The sequence below is a fragment of the Catharus ustulatus genome (assembly GCF_009819885.2).
Source record: "Catharus ustulatus isolate bCatUst1 chromosome Z unlocalized genomic scaffold, bCatUst1.pri.v2 scaffold_26_arrow_ctg1, whole genome shotgun sequence".
Lineage (NCBI taxonomy): Eukaryota > Metazoa > Chordata > Aves > Passeriformes > Turdidae > Catharus > Catharus ustulatus.
In genome coordinates this window covers 1,676,130-1,697,034 of record NW_024879445.1, presented here as the reverse complement: position 1 = coordinate 1,697,034, position 20,905 = coordinate 1,676,130, and the positions used below count along the sequence as shown (strand labels likewise).

At 42.9% G+C, this 20,905-nt stretch overlaps 1 protein-coding gene across 3 annotated transcripts in view; it reads right to left on the bottom strand.

Annotated features, from left to right (window-relative positions):
- VCAN (versican) overlaps positions 1 to 20,905 on the bottom strand; it is a 96,484-nt gene that overhangs the window by 50,217 nt on the left and 25,362 nt on the right. Inside the window, exons 6-8 of one of the 3 annotated variants that reach the window (XM_033086426.2) lie at positions 14,614 to 14,907; positions 3,089 to 3,499; positions 611 to 1,600 (exon numbers count right to left, since the gene is read on the bottom strand). In XM_033086426.2, the coding sequence (XP_032942317.1) occupies positions 611 to 1,600; positions 3,089 to 3,499; positions 14,614 to 14,907 (1,695 nt within the window). Of the gene's footprint in view, positions 1 to 610; positions 3,500 to 14,613; positions 14,908 to 20,905 lie in introns of all 3 variants that reach the window. The other 2 variants (XM_033086425.2, XM_033086427.2) reach the window with 2 other exon arrangements.

The window sequence follows — 20,905 nt, the reverse complement described above, 5'->3', positions numbered from 1 at the left end:
ATGTGGCAGAATTAAATATTGCATCAGTTTGCACCACATACTCTCCAAGGTGGATTTTTAAAATGCTGTGATATGCTGTTTAAAAAATATGGAAAACCTTCATTCCTCCAAATCACAGGAGGAAGTAGAGTGCTTTAACCATTTTTTAGCTGACTACACTGTACATGGCATTGTTAATTGCTACAGACCAATGGAATGTTAAAATAATCTAGTGCTTCGTTTAGGACTAGTAATGCATGGAATGGAAGCTGTGAAATTAAAATGCTTGTTTCACAGACAGCTGGAGTTAAATCGGTGACTTGACAAGATTAAAAAAGAAAACTGGACTGTAGCCATCATGACTTTTAAAAACAAATAAAACAGTTTCATATTCATTCTTACATATAAGTAATTCTTACCACACAGCATACGTAAAATACATTTCTGAGGGGCTTTCAATGGACAGAAAAATAGACCTACCAATATTCAGCAAGTTGCTGCCTAGACCAAAGTGGTACTTTGCATCCTTCAGCGATCCAAGAAACATCTCCAGCATATTCTAAAGCACACCTGTGTGTCATGACAAACTGTCCACTCTGAGGGACTGCGGGTCTAAAAGGCAAAATCTTACCTGTGTCATTGCCTGTGATTTGAATAACATACAATCTTATGTCATTATCAGGGTGTGAAGTGGAAGGAGACACCTCCTGGGGTTGCAAGGCCTCTGTGGCCTCCTTCACTTGGGGTGGAGCAGTAGGTCGTGCCACTGCCGTGGCAGTCGAGGCTGTGAAATATTCCTTATCGATTTCTGGCTCCTGCATCTTTCCTGGCAGATCATCCTCGGCAGTGGCTTTGCTGGGAGAAACAGATTCATCAATTATGATGATGTCATGGCTCGTTACCTCCTCTTCTTCCTCGGGAATGATGCGTGGGGACTTTTGAGTGACAAAAGGTTTGGTTGCAGATGTAGGCTGAATTTTGTCGACAGCGCCAGTGGAAGGGGTTGTCATGCTGCTGAGAATCGTCGCCTTATCTGTTGCAGTGGCTGCAAACACAGCTGGCCTGGTTTCCTCAGGTTCTGTAGTCATTCCTGAACCTTCTGTAGCCTGGCTTGGAGAAGCTCCCAGAGTCAGGGCAGTAATGCTTTCCACAGTGGAACGTCCTGCTGGCATCGTACGGGAGGGTGGCACAGAATCCCAGCTCACTGCATCATCTTCCTCCGTGGTGGGGGCTCCTGGGCTGTGCTGTGTCTTTGCTTCTGTTCCAGCAGTGATGGGCACCACCTCAGTGACCTCCCCATCCTGCTCAGGAGCAGTTTCAGCTGTCGGAGTCACCGTGAGGGGCAACCAGGTGCTGGTTTGATCAGATTCCAGAACTCCTCCGTGGTCTGTGAAGGTCACAGGTACCTCTGTGGCTGGGTATGTCTCATCAAAAGTTGACCCTGTCTCATCCTGCGTCTCCTGAACTGCTGTCCGAGGCCATTCAGGTCCTGCTGACATCTCTGGCTCGTGTGTGTGGGCAGATGTCACAGAAAGCGTGGCAGTTCTTGGTTCCAAGCCTTGGTCCAGCGTGGAGAGTTCTGGGAACACCTTGCTATGTTTTGCAGTTGTTTCTGTTGCTTCTGTATGAAAGATATCATCAAAAGGAGTCTGATCAGTAATTGGCATATCTCTAGTGACCTCACTCTCTACAGTAACTGGAACTAGGGAGGCATCATACTCCTTCTGTGGAACTGCAGTATCTACCTTTGTTACATCTGTAAATTTATTAGCTCCCTCTGTCCCTGATGTCTCATCTCCTTCATGCTCAGTTACCCCCACATCTGTGGGCACAGCACTTGGCAATACAGTTACACTTGAGCTAAAAGACCCTATGGTTGCACTACTTTCTTCCACTGGTATTTTGGATACTGTGCTCATTTCCAAATCCAAGGAGCTGCTCGTGTGGGAAACACTTGTAGTGTCTCTACTCTGACCAAAATCAGCTGAAGCCAGTTCTTCATCCCTGGTCTCAGCTGCATCAGTAGCTGCTGAAATTGGAGCTCCTGGATGCACTGTGGATTCCACAATGTGCCCTGGCAATGATGTAGGCTCCATCCCAGAGAAGCCATCCTCTGTAGCAAACTCAATCACCCTTCCAGCGTGAGATGACTCTTCTGTCATATACCCCTCCTCTTTATCTGTTGGCAGCCACGTGCCAGAACCTGGAGGGGCCTGTGTGATCTTCTCCCTTGCAGAACATCCCTCAGATTCTGCTGTAGCACAAGGAGGAATGGCAGATGTGAGATGAGGCACCTTCACATCTGTTGTCCTCATTTCTGGCTGTTTAGTTTTCTCCTGCTCCTCTAAGACAGCTGATGCTTCTGTCTGCTGGGATGAGGGGATAGGAGACAGGGTGCCTTCTCCAAAGCTTGGCAGGGAATCTGTGCTCCCAGAGACGGACTCAGATTCTGTTTGATCAGCAGCTGACACGGAAAAGGATACAGGTGTTCCAGATGCCACGGTGGGCTGCACATCCCCCAGGTCCTCTCTGCTCCCTTGAGCTGAGGCCTCGCTGTCAAACGCTGTCGCAGAGCTAAATTTAACCCATGGTGTTGGCTCTTCCACTGCAGAAAACCGCCCAGTGGTCACTGTGTGCTCATCTAGGAGTGTCTCTGATGCAGCAGGCACTTCTGATCCTGGGGCAGGACCAGCAGCCATCCCAAAATCTGTGCCAGGCACGGCAGTGTGCATGCTCTCACTGCCCTCCCTCTCTGCAGACTCATCGGTGAGCAAGGCTTTAGGCATTACAACAGTTGTAAGCTTCTCGTCAGATTTTGCCTCCATTGGTTTTTCTGTGGGTGCATTTGTGAGGTGGGCACTGTTCTCTTTTGTCAATGAATCTGAAGTCCCTGTTCTGGCAGCCTCTCTCCGAGAAGTCTGTAGGAAGCTATCTGTAGCTGTCCTCAGAGGACCCACTTCTATTTGCTCAGTCTGATTATCAGCATCACGCTCGTGCGCATCTCCCGCTCCAGCATCTTCCCAAAAACCAGTGGAACTCTTAGCTACAGCTGTGCTATCCTGAAAAATTACAGAGGTCAAGAAAGCGTCCTCAATGCTTTCAGACCTACCTGGTTCCTCGGGCAGCTCTGCTTCAGAGTAAGTGTGATCCAGTTCCAAGTCTGGGGAGGTGGTGTCTGTTAGCCCGGGTGAGACATCGTACTCAGTCCTTCCCAGCGTGTCATAAGTGAATATTTCGCCATCAGTGGCAGTCTGAGGTAGAAGGGTGGTTAAGGGGATGTTCTCCTTGAGCACCTCCATCTCCCTTTTCTCCTCAGCCACATCAGTAGTCATTTCTGTGTCCTCTTCAGACTCTGGGGTTGTTTCCTCCAAAGAGACTGTTTGGGTGGCAGGCACTTCAGAAAGTGGAGTCTCAGAGATGGGAGGTTCGAGAGGAGCTCCAGCAGGTGATGATCTCACGCTGTCAGTTCTCAGGGATGTCACAGGCTCAACAGTTGGAGGCTCTGTTGTGACTTTTTTAGCTTAAAACAAACAAAAAAAAGGTACAGTCAGTACACAAGTTACTTTAGGTCATTAGTTTGAATGTTCCCAACAAAAACTAAATGCCACGCTGAAAAATAAGTGCAAAGTTCAAAGGCTTTAGCATTGAATGACATGTAATAACACACTGTAAAGCTTCAGAATGTCTAGCCTAAAGTCAGATGAAGTGGAAAAAGCAGCAATATTCTTCATATTTGTGGTTTATATAATTACCCCTGGAAGTCCTTGTGTTACATGAGTGACCATCAGCCAGCCAGGTACTGATCTGGGGACATAAAAGTTTATTTCAAGATGTCACAAGTGAGTAGAGCTGTGGGTTTTCTGCAAAGTTTGATGCTGTGTCCAACTCAGATGTACAAAGGGAGTGAAACAACACTTTAGTTTATTTTCAGCACATAATTACAAACTGCAAAAAGGAATCCTCACTGCAGTGAGAGCATGCTCAAGAAGCAGGATCAAGCATGCCACCAGAAAATTCTGCTGCTGCCCTGCCTTTAAATTATGCTGGGAGAAATTTATTGTGGGGAAAGGTGAAAACGTTGAAACTTAAGATCATAAAGTTAATACTGCTAAAATGATGTTGATCTTTGGAAAACACTTCAAAGATGCACGTCTAAACTCCTCCACACACAGAAATGCTTCCATGGGAGTGCTGAGCACTGCAAAGTGTTGAACCCTCTGGATGATGGGAAAGGTAAGGGAGTTGTGATCCTAGAAGAACAGGAGGCACAAAGAAAAGTCCTCCCAGTGAACCAGATTGTGATGTTTTAAACAACCCAGTGGCCTTGCTGCTTGTCTACTCCTTCCTTGCCATCTGGGGAAGAAGTGTGTGCCAGTACTGCAAGGTGTGTCAGCAGATTTTAAAATCCTAGAGAAAGTGAGTGCTCAGAAAAGAGCTTCTCCTCAGGAAAAAGCCCAGGTTGGAATCATCTTCCCTTCTGCCAGTTTTTCCAGGTCAGTAATCTTCAGAAGGGCAATGGGAGCAGATGGGTGGAAGATGTGAATGTCTTAAACCAATGCTGTTAACTGCTAAGTGACTGAGAGTCAAAAGCCTTATAAGGATGCAAATAAAGAGAAAAATACAGCTTTTAAATCACACTAAGCATATAAGGAATGCATCAAACAATCTGTGCTTATGAGGATTCACTGTTTACCAGACATGAGTACATCTAGAACTTCTTGCAAAATAAAATCTTGCTTAGCTTGAAATAGATCAAATAAGTCTCTTCCCCTTGCACACACAAATCGAAACAGTTGCATTATTTTACAGTTTGTACCCAAGCATAAGCAGCATGCATGCACAAACCGGGTTTTTTCACACACCTGTGGCAATTTTGATAGCTGCAGGTATGAATTCCCCATGTGCAAGCCAGGGTAACACAAATATTTGCTCAGTTTCACACACTCAGCTTTGGAAACGCCACCTTTGCAAGAGCCCCATCTGATTTACCACAAAGCAGGAGGGGCTGGTCAGAGGATGAGCACTCAGGATTTCTAGACCAAAGTGTAGAATTACAGAGTAGGAAAATGAGGTAAAAGGCTTTCTATTTCAGCTTTCCTGAATGAGAAGTGAAAGTGAAAAGGAAATTTTGAGGGCAAGAAAATATGACATCGCTGCGTGGTGGTGCTCTTTGCCAGCAGAAAAAGAAAGGATCAGATTCTTCTCCCTTACCATGTGTTAAAACTTTTTGTGGTTTTACAAAGAAAATTTAGCTACACACAGATATAGATATAATTTTTTATTAATTTAAGTTAAAACATTCAGTTGAGAAAGAAGGAGTACAGTTCTTGAAGCCCCACTAAGCAAAGCATAACCTGAGCATGAGAGATTTTTGAGTTTGTGATTCCACAACCTAGAGTGGATGTTTGTTGCTTTTTTCAATCTGTGAGACAGTGCTCAAATAATCAAGAATCAATGAATTTCTGCCATTTTTTATTCCCCTCTCTGCTTGCATAAGTTTTGCTTCACAGCTTGGGAAATTAAGGATGCACACAGGTGGTGTGTGCTGTCTCTACCAAAGAATTCACCAATTTTCCTCAACAGCTGGGGTTTTTTTATTGGCAAAGTGGGAAGAAGGCAGCAAAGTCTCAATCTCTCCCTTCTAATCACAGGATCAGTTTCCTTAATGTGGATGGAATTGGGTTTGCAGCCAGCACAAACACTCACTCAGGTCCCAGCTGCCATGCTTTGAGTGACCATCAGGATCACCCTCTGAATGAAAATGAAAACTTTAATGCCCTCTAACAGAGCTAGACAAAAATGAGGGCAATGTGGACTAATTTTTAAAATCTGTAGGGGAAAAAAAAAAAAGGTAACTTTATTTCATCGCTGCTGGGAAATTGTGTACAATTACTCACAATCACTTACGTAGCTTCCAGATTTCCAAGAAATGCTTGGAAGTCCCAAGAGTTCACATATTTATGCCTGGGATGCAGATATTTATTGTTCGTGACTTATTATCTGCTAATGACTTGAAAGAATAGGTACACATTTATTATGCCAACCTGAAAAAACACCAAGCATATTTGGTTTGCTTATATTAACAACTGAATCAATAAATATTACCTTTTTAGAGTGTTATAAGTAGAGCCCATGCTTTTTAAGAGTTTATCAATAAACAGCCAGATTTTCTCCCATGGAAACTGTGTGCAATTCAACTCTGGTTAAAATCAACTAGAGGGCCTCTAAAGTCACTTTGTCAAAACAATTATATGTAAGTTTTTTCACTCACATCATTCAGGATTGCAAACTTATTTGAGTGGATTTAAAAAAAAAAAAACTGACAGTGCTTCTTCAATGAAAAATCTGTCCATGTCATAATTTTTTTTTTCCCTGTGTGAAAAGAAAAATAAAATAAACAAAGAGAAGGTTGCTTTTTTAATAGACAACACCAGTTTGAGCTGTCCTCCACTCCACCCAGATGTTTTGCATTACTGTACTCCTTGCATCATGCGTGCAATATGCTATCTCCTTTGTCCTCCTTCTGGTTCAAGACATGAGGCAGATTTTCCTAATAAAATTCATGAACATATTAGCAGCAAGAAAGCAAATTATCTCACCAACAGCTGCTCATATCAAAGACTATATATTTATTTTTTTTTAATCGATTCCTTCTACATTGAACAACATGCATGGAGTTGATTTTGGCAGGGCTGTATGGCTTTGCAGAGATGCTATACTTTTTCACTTTCTATTTGTTAATTTTATGCCTTTACTGTACAGCATTTTCTTCCTCTTCCACCATGATTTAAGCAAGGATTCAAAATTACGGAGCAATATTGAAACATACTATTTTTTCAAGGAAATCAAACTGCACAACTTCAGACATGGTCTAACTTTGCAATTACCAGATAAGGATTTTAGTATGTTCTGTGCTGTTAATTTGGAATTAGTGTACTTTATGGAGGAGAAATGCTCATTTTTAAAATTATATATATTATAATTTATGTACACGGTTTGCCAGCATTACCAGATCTACCATGAACCTAATTTCAATACCTTGAGCAATTTTTCTGCACTCAGAAACTCTGTTTATCTGTTTACATTTAGGATTTACCTAAGAGTCTGGAAGGACATAGACCCTATAGACAAGAGATTGCTTTGAGTCATTGCTAACAGCCAAAACAACATAAAATTGTTTTAAGTTGGAACAAAAGCTGGAAACAGTGAATTCTTTCTGTGAATTACAGCCAAAATAAATTATTACAAAGTATAAGTAATGTTGAGACACTCAAAATTAATGTTTGAAATGTTTGAGCCCAATTTCAGCATGATGCCAATGCAGAGAGCTGCTTTGCTTAATTTTTACATATTTTTATATGTTAATTTGTTATGTTTCTTCTTGGTGTCTGTTCCTTCCCTGCTACCAACCCTGGCAGAGAGGACAGCCTTGAATGTTCCCCTGAGCCCAAAAGTTTTGCCAGCTGGAGTTTAAATTACTGGCAGAACCTTCCAAACTGAACAAGTCTAAGATTAAGAACAGATTAAAAAAAAATAAAAAAAAGAAAATAAAAGGGGAAAAAAAATGAGATAGAGACTGAACAAGAAACCCCTGATCATGGCACTGATCCAGTACCTGCTCATTCACACCTTTCCAGAAGCAGTGGTGCACAGGAGATGTGGGATTTTGTTCATAAATGATGAGACTTTTGGTAGCAGAATTCAAAATCTGACAGTGCAGCTGTAAGCATTTCTCTGTAACTCCAGGTGTATACTGCCACTCCCCTCTACTCTGTTTTGAGTGGAAATCAGAAGCCAAATGTAATGAGAAAAATATGAAAATCTAAATGCAGAATCCATTCCTGCTTACAAAGCATGTGCCATATCAGAGGAAACCAACGGGATTCTTAAAAAAAAAAAAAAAAATCCAGAAATTTGAAAGCTATCAGTCTGCCTTATTTGCAAGAAAAACTTTAAATGAAAAGTTTTGCATCCTCTTCACACCACTGCCCAAGGTCTTTTTTTTCCAGCTAACAAAACAGCAGAGGCAGCAGCTCTTTTAGCTCTGTGAACACAAACATTCTTAAGTAAAACCACTTGCTATTTCATAACTTCTGAAGTCAGATGGTTGAAGGGGGAAAGATATGTTATCTCCTGGTTTCCCCACATGTAAGTGTAGCTCTGTGAACGAATTATTACCTGCCAATCTATCCACAAAAGAACAATAGCATTTCTCTTTCCACATTATTTATTAGGAAACTGCCAGAGAGGACAAAAAAAAAAAAAAATCAGCAGGCCTCTTTAGTCAGCCCTTCCTAATTAAATCTGTAACCCAGCACCAAATAAAAGCAATAATCTTTGCTTTGTGACCGCAAAAAAACAATTGAAGAACAAAAAGGGCCAAGACTGTCACTTGGGTAAGAACTGGCAGCAGAATTCTTGGTGCTCTGCTCCCCCCACCTGGTGTGAAAGGACAGAATTCATCCCTGAGTGCCATGGGTGCACAGACCCTACAACAGCAATGGAGCAACGCTGACAAAGAGCAAAATCAATTTATTTTCTGCACTTAAAGGGGTGGACTTTCCACTTGTCCACATTGTTGTTCCTGATCCTATCCTTGCTGCCTGACCCATCCTGAGGCAATGAAAGGAAAATGCCTCCAATTGTGTCTTCTTCTCTTTCCTCTCTCCCTCTGGCCACAATGTTTGCACTTAGAGGTTGTTCTTAAAGCACCCAGTTTTGAATCACTCAGGTAAATTCAAGTTCACTTGCTCAGGCAAAAGAAGCCTCTCCTCCCCAGCGCTCCATGGTGCTCCAAACAGCTGCTCCTCATACATCAGTCAGGTTGGTAAATCTCTGTTCCTATTTTACACAGCATTTAAAAGGTTGAGGTGCACCCAGCTGCCACATCCTTCCCCTCCTTTCTCAGGGTGAGACGCTGCTGAGATGTAGAGCACGGGCTGGTTTGGAGTGGATTGAGACCTTGCAGATTTCATCATGGTCTGACTGAGCTCTCAAACCCCAAAAACAATAGCAGAGTGAGCTGTTGGTGTGCTGAGCCCAGCAGAGAGAGGCAGGCATTTACTACAGCCACAGCTGGGCCAAGAAATTACTGGGGATCTCTGCAGCTGTGCAGGTCTTGATAAACGACATATCTGAGAGAAGAACATAAATCTGCTTTCCTGGGAGAATAATAAAAGGCTGGGAAATGGTTGTCTGGGGGTAATCTCTTTGTACAGCTTCACCTTCACAGAGAGGCAGACTGAACAGAGCCAGCAGCCCTGCACACCCTGTGGTCAGTGCCCTGACCTTGGGATGCTCAACTGCCCAGTGCCCATTGTGATACTGGACTCTGAAATGCAGGAGCACACTGTGATTATTATGCCCTGTTACTGTGCTCCTTCTGAGATAAATTTCTCTTTGGGTTTTGGTTTTTTTTTTCCCTCCAGATTGGCAATTCTGCTCCTCGCGCGTCGCCACGCCCTATGTCCTCATTATTCTGCGTCCGTTCCCAAACTGGTCAGAAATCCACAGATCCCCCGTAACACAGCCCCTGACATCAGGCTGGAAATAATTCCCTCATCCAGGAAATAGCTGGGACACGCAGCTACCGACGGTTGCTGTGGAGAAGGACAGAGCTGCCCAGCTATTCAAGGTTTTCCAAGCTCGGTCACATGCAGCAGAAGGGGAAGACAACGTTTCTCCTGCCAGCTCTTGAGCTGTGCCTGAGAGCCTTTATCCTTCCTGTTGCTGGACAAGAGGAGCACTGTGGATGTCTGCTGAGGCTGAGCCTGCCCTCGTGGTGGCTCGTGCTGTAGGACTCCTCAAAACTCCGTGAAGCTCATCATTTCCTTTGTTTCTTCCACAAAATCGCGCTCTGATTTTGAGCTTTGGGTGGATGGATGAAGCATCAAAGCAAGAGGCCCTGAGCCCCAAGCAGTGGCAGACTTGGATCCTCTCTGGATGATGGGGCTGTGTTGAAACAATCAAAGCAGCGTGGGCTCCATTCCTGAAGAACACACATGGCAGCACCACTCCAGAACGGGAATGTTCCAATCTCCAGCTAAAAGGAAATCGCGGCGCCAAACCAAAGTGGTGCAACGGAAGAGAAGCAATAAAGGTGCACGAAACAAAGTCAAAATGAGAGAGGAAAATGGGAAAGAGAATGGACAAATCCAGAGAGGAACGGTCAACACGTGTTTTGAGTCAAGTAAAAAATGTTTTGCTGAAAGATTCGCCAAAACCAATACAGGTCTATGAAAGAATTCAGCTTTAATAAATCAATGTTTCTCAGCAAAAGTGGATTTATGTTTCAAAAAATTCAACCACCTCTGTATACGAAGCTAATCAAGTTCAGCTTTGTTGCAGGTACCCAAGGTAAAAACCTGAATGCATTTTGATTAGTGCATTTCTGCAGTGCAATTTGTTCTGCAGGTGCTGTGGGATAAAAACGCCCATCCACAATCAGCTGAATTCTGTGACAAGATTTCCACAAAGTCCAGTGAATTAGGCCTGGAGAGACTGGGAGGCTGAAGAATATTAAATTAATTAAATTAAATTAATCCCCTATAGCTCTCTGAAAGAATTAATTACTAAATATATATCTAATAAAAAAGGATTTTCTTAATGACAAAATGTTCTTATCTCTTACAAATTAGCAAAAGTGCTCAGCAAGAGCTGTTCTATTTTATTATTTTTTTTTAATATAAAAAAATAAGTCCTGTATGCTAACATTTGAAAAACTTTCCCTCTGATGATGGCCTCCAAGGAGCTACAAGTACTTAATCATGTGTCTAACCTGAAACCTTTTCAGGCCCCATCAGATATGAGATTAGGTATCTCTCAGAGAAAAAAAAAAGAAAAAGAAAAAGAAAGAAAAGGTCTGGCAAAAGCCTTGAAGGCACGAAACGAAACACACAGATAATGTTTCAGAAACTTAGACCCATGTGGTTTTTGAACAGTGAAAAGCACTTGTGATCAAAGAGGAGAAAGTTTCAGGGGTTTTTAACACGGCTTTTTGATTTTAAATCATGTATTATTAGTCTGGGCCACTCTTATTTTCATAAAGTCAAGACACTTCATACAATGTAATTTTGTACCCATAACACTGCTGAAGTTAAAATCCTGAACTTAACTGTACTTTAAAAGTTGTCCAGGTTGGCTGCTCTACTGAAACTAGTGAATATCATTTTTAAATTGAATTTGCTCCCTGTGTTTTATATGTATTTCAATAAATATGGTTCCTCTTTAAAAGCAAGCAAAATGCTCAAAATACGGATTGAGGTTTCTTAAAGACACAAATTAAAATTAATATTTTGAGATTTTCCACCACAGAGACTCATAATCATGTAACAGAAGTGAGGAGCCTGAGCAGGGATGAAGAAGGAAATATCCCTTTTCTCAAATGCACAGTTTGTCTTTGTGAGGACTGGAACAGCTGCCTGGATTGGCACAGATGTGCTGTGGTGTGACTGCAGGTCCAGGTGAGGAGGGAGACACACCCACGGGGTGAGAGACACAGTGAGAGCTGTGAGCAGGGGCTGGGGTCTCACTGAGAGCCCAGGTCCTGAGCAGGACGGTTCTGTAGTCAGGAACTGTGGGAATCACTGTGTGAAAGCTTTGATGTCAACCCCAAGGCAGGCCAAGCTGGGGAACAGCAGATTTCGTGACGGGCTGAAACTCTGAAACTGAGATAATGGGAAATTTCGGAAGAAACTTCCAGACAAAAGATGATTTGAAACAAAGGGCTTAAATTCAAGCCTTCTGCTCTCATGCAGAGCCATTTCTGGTTTTTTTATCCTCTCCCTTTTTCTGCCCCAAAGAAGGGACTGGGTCCAAGGCCCCAGTGGGAGAGAGTGACTCACTATAAAGCCACTGCACCAGGCAGCTGCTTGAGATGTGGAGGACCAAGATGCTGGGCAGGGAGTCTCATTACTCACCACTTGCATAAATCTTCTAGCAAAAGCAGTGAGGAGTCACAGCTGGTTCCTGAGAGATCCCAAGCACCTTCTGAGAGGGAGGGAGAGCTTTCAGTAACTTCTGAAATTTGTGGCACCCCGAAGGAGGGTACAGCATGACACCCCTGCATTTCATTACACAAAGCCAGATGTGTCTGGCAAAACCTGAGTCCTCTGGCCAGCAGGGTTTAATTAATTCTGATATTCTGTTGTTTGTAATTAAAAGTGCTAGAGAGCCACTCAGCCTCTACCAAACTATTTTGGTCCTTTTCAGTCTTATTTTCTCTTGTAAAAAGTTTGATAGCCCTGAGCTGTCTATTCCTGGGTTGGAAAGTGATGAAATATTTATTCTACATATACCAAGGGCAAGACTTTGCAGGAAAAGCCTTTATATAAAAGGCAACAATGCAATACCTATCAAGGTCACTTTTGGAACAAATGGTGTGTTAACACAAGCCATGCTAACTAAAACTTCTGGAAAGAACATTTTAAAGGCACATCTTGCTTGAAAGCGGCGAAATTCACAAAAACAAACAGCAGGTTGGAATTTGTCCTAACTAAAGACTAGATTACAGGCAAAATGTTCAGTTCTTACCCCAGTCTTTGAGAGGGACTTATGAAATACACCCTCATTAAAGTCTTTTTTATCCACAACACTTTAAACAGGTCATAAACAATTTGGAGTAGGAACAGAAGGAGTGATATGACAAAATGCTGCTCTGCAGATTACAGAATAGACTCCTGAACTTAAGTCCTTTTTCCTGTAAGCATTTCCATTAGGACTGATTTCCACATGCAAAGTTTTGGAACATCATACCCCACAAACTATAAAGGAAAATTAAAACAACAAACCAACACTGTCTGAGAACAGCCAGACCATAACGTTGCAGCAGATGTCGGGATTTGTTCTCAAAGAGTGAGATTTGTTCATAAATGGATCTTCAGTGCCTGAGCTGGAAAGATCTGCAGCTGCAGTAAGTTCATCATCCACAAAAATGGGGACAGTACAAACTGCACATATCAAGTAGTTCTGAGTTACAGTCACTGGACTGAGGCCAAAAAACCTAATTATTCACAGTTAATGACCAAGTTCTGAACAGTAACTCAATGTTAATGTCAGTTGTGCTATTTGCAACAAGGAACTTCCTCGGACAGAGAGGCCTGCAGGGAAATAGCTGAGCTGTCCAACCCCACCTGTGCTGAGGCTGCAAGTCTCAGGAAGCAGGATATTCAGCTGGGAAGTTGGCGAACCTTTTGGGACAACAGGAACCTATGCAAGGAGAGGCTGCACCATAATAGCAGAGCCAGGCAGCCGGCACTGAAGATAGATGAGGTTACAGGGCAACATTTGACCCCACAAGAAAGCTGACAGGTGTGGAGGGCATCTGGTTTAGATTGGTGACGTCTACCACGTGAATGTGGCAAGTGCTTGAAGTGCCTGTGAAAATACCAGGAGGGAAAGAAGCAGCAGTAAGAAAGGCAATTTAGACCACCCACTGGCCCATGAAATACTGAGAAAGAAAGAAAAAAGAATGGGATAGGACAAGGTCCCTGGGATCCAGAGCCAGCCCCCAAATTACAGACATCTGAGAGACCTGAAAGTAGCCAGCCTTGTACAGAGCTTGTGAGCAGTTTCTCTTGCTGCCATCATTGGAGAAAGGCTATCCATTGTTGATCTTTAGGACATTTATCACAGAACCACAGAAAAGATGTGGTTGGAAAAGACCTCCAGAGATCATCTCTGCAAAGGCAGAGTCATCTGGAGAAGGTGATGTGCCCAGGTGGGCTTTGAACGTCTGCCTTGTGTTTGTTGACAAGATGCAGAAGTACCCAGGCATGCTCAGGCGCCAAAATATGGAGCACCAACAGACCCACGGGCAAAACACTGCTGTCCTAGGTTACAATGTAAAGATGTGATCAAAAGTTTGTGTTCTATCATGTTCTGTTAAACCAGGTGGGGCAGTGATCCTGATCCCTGTGGGATATCTCCTGTTAATGGCACAGTTGTTAAACCAGGTGGGGCAGTGATCCTGATCCCTGTGGGATATCTCCTGTTAATGGCACAGCTGTTAAACCAGCTGGGGCAGTGTTCTTTATCTTTCCACAGCCCATCCTCCCTTCAGGAGATCTCTCCTGTTCATGGCCACTGAGTCCCAGGGCACGGCTGATAAAATTCCATCATCCCATGGGGAGATGCTCCAGCCAGGGGAGGAGCCAAGCATTTCCTACCCTGATAAAATCTGAGATTTGGAGCACCAAGGCAGTTCTTACTCACTGGTTTAGGACAAAAGCTTCCAGACCTTTCTACAGGATCACTGCTTCAACAAGAGCACTTCATCTTGACTGCTACCACCACCCTGAATAGCAGGGTGTCAGGCTGTATCCTGACTCTGTCAGTGGTTTTTCTTCTGTATTATTGGTGTACTTTATTTTTCTCCTTTTTTTCCTATTAAATTGCATTTCTGACTTGGAGTTTCTCACTGGTTTTACTTTCAAAACCATTACAACTGCTCAGGCTGGAATCTTACCTTAAAACTCTGCCTGTCTTCACCTGCAAATGTTACTTTAAGACATTCCTTTCAGTTTCTAAAAACCCGCATGTGCCGCAAGAACCGAAACGCGACACTTAAACCACTACTCGCGGCAAGCACGCCGTAAATCACGACCAGGAAAGGAAAAATAACAATAAAATGCTTACGTTCATAGCAGTAGGCATCAAACTTGCTATCGGGGTAAGGGAAGCCTGTTTGGTTCTCATAGCGATACAGGGTTCTCACCCCAAGCAAACCCCCGCCGCACTGGGGCCGCGCCACGGAGGCCGGGTAGCGGACGCTGCCGTCCGCCAGCCACCCGTAGTCACACTGGTCGAAGCCGTTCCTCCAGGCCACGTAGAGGTTCCCCACGGAAGCCAGGACGCCTCCTCGCTCCTCGCACAGCTCCCTAGCCTCCTCGAAGGTGAACTTCTGGGGGGCTGAGACGTGGACCACTTCATCTGGAGGAAACAAAATAAAATAAATAGCAAAGGGTGAGTAGCGCGTTCTGCTGTCAATGAATTCCTGCTCCCTACACCCACTCAGAGTCTTGAAAGGTTGGGGCTTTTTCCCAAAACTCAAGTATTTTTGTCCTTAAAAACAATCAGATAGCTGTAAAGCAAGCGTTCCAGGTTTGAATTTGAAAGTTAAAATGTCACAAAGCCATGAAGTACACTGTGGCAGGACACTGAGTCCCTCCCATGGTCTCCAGCAGAGGTAACAGCAGCCCTGAGGCTCCACTGTGACCCCTGTTAAAGCAGATTTTTCAGCTCAACTGAGTTAATTAAATCCAGTCCATCAGAATTTACTTTTTCCATAAAGCAAATCTACTCCTGCAAGCCTACCTGGCCCTTTTAGGCATTGCTAGAATCTCACTTCAAACACCCACAAAACAGGAAATATTCTTCACTGGCTGCCCTAGAGCTGCTTCTATTGTCGGATTTCCATCAGTCTTCATCTTGCCCCACGTGAAAACAAAGGTGTGGAAATGCACAAGACATGTTGCATGCACAAAGCCCTCTTTGTGTGGAGAAGCTGAATTAGTCTAGAAGGTTGGTAGTACAGTTCAGTTTCCAAGGAATAACAGTTTGTAAATAATAGCCATCCAGTTGGAAGCTAAAACAAAGCAAATAGCACCTCTAATATTTTGCTTCCAAGGTAAATCACCATTGTGCAGTGGTCTTGGTTTGCCTCATTCACCCAAGCACTCCAAAGAAAAGTCAAGCCTCTCATGTTCATTTCCAATTTTTTCCTAGACTTCAGATGAAACCAACCAGACCTAAAATGAGTGTATCCGAACCATCAGCGCAAATTCAAAATACTTGCTGCAGGACAGCAATGCCCTCCCTCATCCACAGCAGGCCAGGACACAACAGCCACTGTTGCAGAGAAAAAAACACTGCTTTTCCACACCAGCCATGCAATCTGTCTTACCCCTGCACAGGTCTGAAGGGAACACAGAAAAATGCAGACAGAAACTACATCACCCCGAGCAGTTTCATTCACATCAATATTACGCTTGTTTGGGGACTGAAAGGAATGCAAGTGTGAAAGGAGGCAAGGTGCCAGCTTTCTTTTTCCTGCTAGGTAGAGGCTCTGATTTGTTATTACAGCTGTAGCACCAATCCCATAGTGTAACTTGCCTTGCACACATTGTGTGCAGCTTCCAGCTTGGAGGTAGAGGGACAAAGTGTGGAGAGGGACAGATGAGGGAAGCAAAGAGTCATCCTCAGAATGGCTCATTCAGAGAAAAGGGAAGAACGATAAATTCTCATGACTTCCGCAAATAAAAAACTAATTGCACACAATCCCACAACATTCCTTCTGAGAGAAGCTTATAGAATACAGGGGAAAATGGGGTAAACAGTGCAAAATTACTAGAAAAGCAATTTTTCCATCAAGTTATTTGGATCAATGGCTCCAAGTGGAGCTTGTACACAACATCATTAAAGTTAGTGCTATTTATTGCTCTGAGCTGTCATCTGCAGTCAGTTAAGGCAGAGAAACTTAGTGAGGGGTTATGTCTTGGTGTAAGATTCCAAAGTGCAGGGCTCCTCTTTAAGAGAGGTCACTTTGCAGAGAACTGACTTACCCAAGCTGCACTTTCTAGGCAGAATTCTGCCTCATTTTTGCCTTGGATTATGCCTGTATCTGCAATAGTGATAATCCTGCACACTTAAAAAGTGAGTATCATACCTTTCTCTGCATTGAATATATTCTACTGACCCCACAGGGGCTTATTTTCTTCATCTCTTAAAACCAGCTGCTGTCAAACAGATACCATCTTTGTCAAGGATTGCTTTACAAAAAAACCAAACCAACACAACTTTAAAAAAAAAATAGAAAGAAAAATAAAAAAAGAAAACCCTCACACATTTAACAAAAAACCCACATCTTAACCAAAACAATCCAGTAAGTTAAATCCAAAGTATTTGACACCTAATTGGTATATTGAAGAATTTGTGACAATAACCTCACAAAGGAGGCAAAAAGGCAGCAGGGCAATCAGTAAAATTCCATCATATACCAAGTAAATGCACATTTATTTCAGGAATGCTGGGGATAAGATAAAGGGCAAAGATGTTAAAACATGTCATCTTGTAATTGCTCTACTTAGAGAGCATTTTTCTCTAATTCCACAATTCTTATTTTTAAAAAATTGAGTAATGGGCAAAAGTCGTATTGCAAATAGCAGTAATTTACCCTAGGAGCTATGACTCCTCAATTTGTCTCTTCAGTTTTAAAATAGATTAAAATTCTCTATGATTAAATATGAACTTAATGTGCTTAATAATTTTTTGGGATGAAATGTGAAAAACAGTGAAAGAGGGTAATAAAGGCCTTGCTTGACATATGAATCCAGAAACTCTTGAAAGTTTGTTCTGCTTCTGCAAGCTTCTCAAACCACCTTACCAAAAAAAAAAAAATTAAATATGGGCGTTTTGCTGGGGTTTCTTGATCTCAGTCACTTCTAGCATGTGCTGAAACATCCTGACTCCTTCAAAATATCAAAAAGACTCAAGCCTTCCACAGGAACTTCTAAAAAGCAAGGAAAGCAATTCTGATTTAATGATATTTATTTCATCCATGCAGGCTCTACAATTTACTCCTGTTTTTGAAAGCTGTTGTGCTTTCAAAATATTCAACAGGAGGACTAATCCTGCCACACTCTTAAAGTGTTTTTATAAAGATAAAGCTGGAAGCCCCTCAATTTCCCAGCCAAAACACTGGAAACAAGGAAAATAAGAGAGAAAACTCATCTGCTCAGCAAACAAATGATACAGCCACCAACACCAGGCAGGGCAAATTCAGTTCTGTGTGTGTTGAACAGACACATGCATTGTTTTAATAGCTGGAGCACACCCTGAGTAACTCAGCAATTCTGTGCAGGCAAAGCCCAGGGTTTAGGCTAGCAGATGAGGAAAAACTGGTTCTGCAGTACCAGGGGGTGGGGTGTAGGACGTGACTGTGTTTAGGCTGATGTGTGTTATTGCTGGCTCCTGTTCCAAACCAAGCTCCAGGCTGATGGAGCAGCCTCAGTGGTCACAGCACTCCAAGAATCCCCAGGATTTTCCTCCTGCACTTGTTTGTTTTGCTTGGTCAAAAGAGATATCTGATGGGAGTCAGGCTTTTTCCATCTTTCTCCAAAATATCAGGGTGGATGAAGAAGTCAGATTTTTCTCTTGGGAACAAAAGCTGATTCACCTACAATCACTGAGGAAAATGTTTAAGTTCTACAAGAATCAGTTCTACAAATCTTACCAGCTGATTTTACAGCAAGTTTCATTGCTTTGATTCACTTTCTCTCCTCAGCAGTTGTCTCAGCAAGGTGGGCACATTGGTAGATGTGAATGTCATGAATCACACAAATTAAATCAAGGTGGGAAGAAGGGCAGGCTAGAACCAAAGCCAACACATAAACTGTGTTGCCTGGGGTAATGGTGTCAGGTTGATGGTTGGATTTAATGATCTCCAAAGTGTTCTTACCCAGCCTCAATGATTCTATGATTGTGTGATTATTGCTGGAATCTGGAATTTGGTGCTCACAAGTTTTACCTTGTGGTTGGGTGGTCAGGTTCTACAACCTTCACTGTCATCCAAAGCCAGACATTAGAAAATGCAGAGGGATATTAATTATATGAAAAGCTAATCATTCCCATGAGAGGAAATGCTTAATTCTCACAAATTAAAATTTCAAAAAAAAGCCAAGACAAACAATCAAAAACTTTCCAGTGCCTTTTCATTTTAGTTTTTCAGTGATAGTTTTGTTTGAGGATAAGAAACACTATCTCCCACTAAGAATTTGGGAGCTCCTTTTTTTTTTATTTTCTTTTTTTTTCTATTTCTTTTTCTTTTTTTTTAAGCATGGTGTGGCTGTGGAAAACTCCAGACCTACTCATTAGTTTCTGAGAGTTGGAACCCACCAAGTTCACCAAGCAGAGATAACCCTTGGGAGCATTAGAGCTTCTGGATTCTGTGAGTAGAGCTGCAGACCAGGGTGCCCTGGGTCAGAGACAGAAGCTGGCTAAAAGTGACCAAATGCCATCTTTTTGATGTTATATGGAGCATTCTAAGGGCATTTTCTCACATGTGACCTATGGTTACTGCTCCTCACCTGGACACAGCCAGCAGGTCAAAGCCCAGGCAGTCACAAGACACTGCCATCACAACTTTATTTTCCTCAAAAATGTAGAATCTGTTCAAGATTTCATTCCTAGGACATAGCCAAGTGTGCAAAGAAGCAGGAAAGCCATGACCACTGTGAGGATTAAAACATTTACCCTTGTGCCTTCAGGGTCAAGAACTTCCACATCCCCCTCCTCTCTTTCTCTGCTGTTCAGGACTGGTTCTCTGGCACACCAGGGTAACAAAGAGGTGTCCTTAACAAAGTCACTAATTACCAAAACCACTCTGGAAAACCACAAACATCTAAGCAGCTTGGTTCAACTTTAAAGCAGGAGGCTGGACAAGATGAAGAAGTCTTTTTCTCTTGCACGTCAGAACAAGTCAGTTGATTCCTTTTGATGCACAGCAGCAATGATTTAACTAAACTTTCCTGAATGTCTTGAGTCTTTCTGTGCAGATCCATGGGTTGAACAGGAAACCTCTTGAGAACTTAACCCTGTAGGATGTCACACAATCCAAGGTTGGGTAAGTGTCCAGTATAATGCAAAGGCTCATAATTCTACCACAGGCTCTGAGCTAGAGAAAAACCACGATTTTCTCTGTCCCAGTTTTGAAACCTAATCTAATTGTTGCTCCAGAATCAGAACACACTCCAGAGAAGATCTTTAGCTGCCCAAGACACAGAAGAAACTTCTCACCTGAGGCCACATTTTAGACTATGGCTGCTTTAATTATGACTGTCATTCTCACAGAAATTTCCATGACAACAGCAAAACCGCATGAGAGTAGGTGGAAAGTATTCAAAGGACATCTGGTTTTGGTTTTTATCCTTCTCCCCTGCTCTCACTGTGAGGGGGGAGATGGTGCATGGAAGGAAGGCTGTGCAATCTCCCCCACAGGCACCCCAAAAATAACTCTGTACACCACAGAGGTTGGTCAGGCATACATGGTTTCTGGGGGGCTGGCCAGGAGAGAGTCCTGATGGGGTGGTTTGTGCTTTGGCTCAGCAAAACCAAACTCCACCACTGGGCTGTGGTGGTGGTTCTATCTCCATCTCTGACACCAGATTAAGCACACACTGCTTGTTGAAGACTTCAAGCTCTTCCTCACCCACCCATCTCCATCCAAAGGCAGACACCCCTTCAGCTGGTGGTGTCAAGAGATCCTCACCCAAACCTTTGCAGCTCAATTGCTTTAAAATCTTCAGTCATAAATCACCTTCCTGCAGTTAAAAGAACCCTAAATGTATCTGTTAGTGCCTGGTACACTGAAATAAGTGATGAAACATGAGGAATGTAAAACAGTTTGTAATAAAACACCATGCCTAGTACCTTTTTGATGATACTTTGACTCCAGGTTCTCATTTTTTATCTCCAGGAGCTCAGAAATTTTCAATCCTTCCCACACTTATTCTTCTGACTGTAGCAGCAAAACTCATACTATTTAAATTAGAATTGTGCAGTCTTTAATCTCTCTGGCTTTCCTCGGAACAAGGAAATGGTAAGAGTTACCCTAGATAACTGGTTTCAATTTAAGCTAATAGTTTGTGATTTAAGGAGAAATCCGTGTCTCTGGCTGACTTCCTGATTCCATACAGCCAAAAAGGAATGAAATCGAGATGGAGTTGCTCCTGCAAATCCTCAGTGCAAATACCCAAATTAGTACTGCAAATTCAATGCACATTTGTTTCAAAATGTATTGCAAGAATTCCCACCACCATTTATGGCCTTCAGGGGCAACACACCAACAGCAGCCAATAAGTGTTCGATGACTTCCACGGTGACACCCTCGTTGTAGCCCAGATTTTTGATATCATCAGTCAGGCTTGTGCCA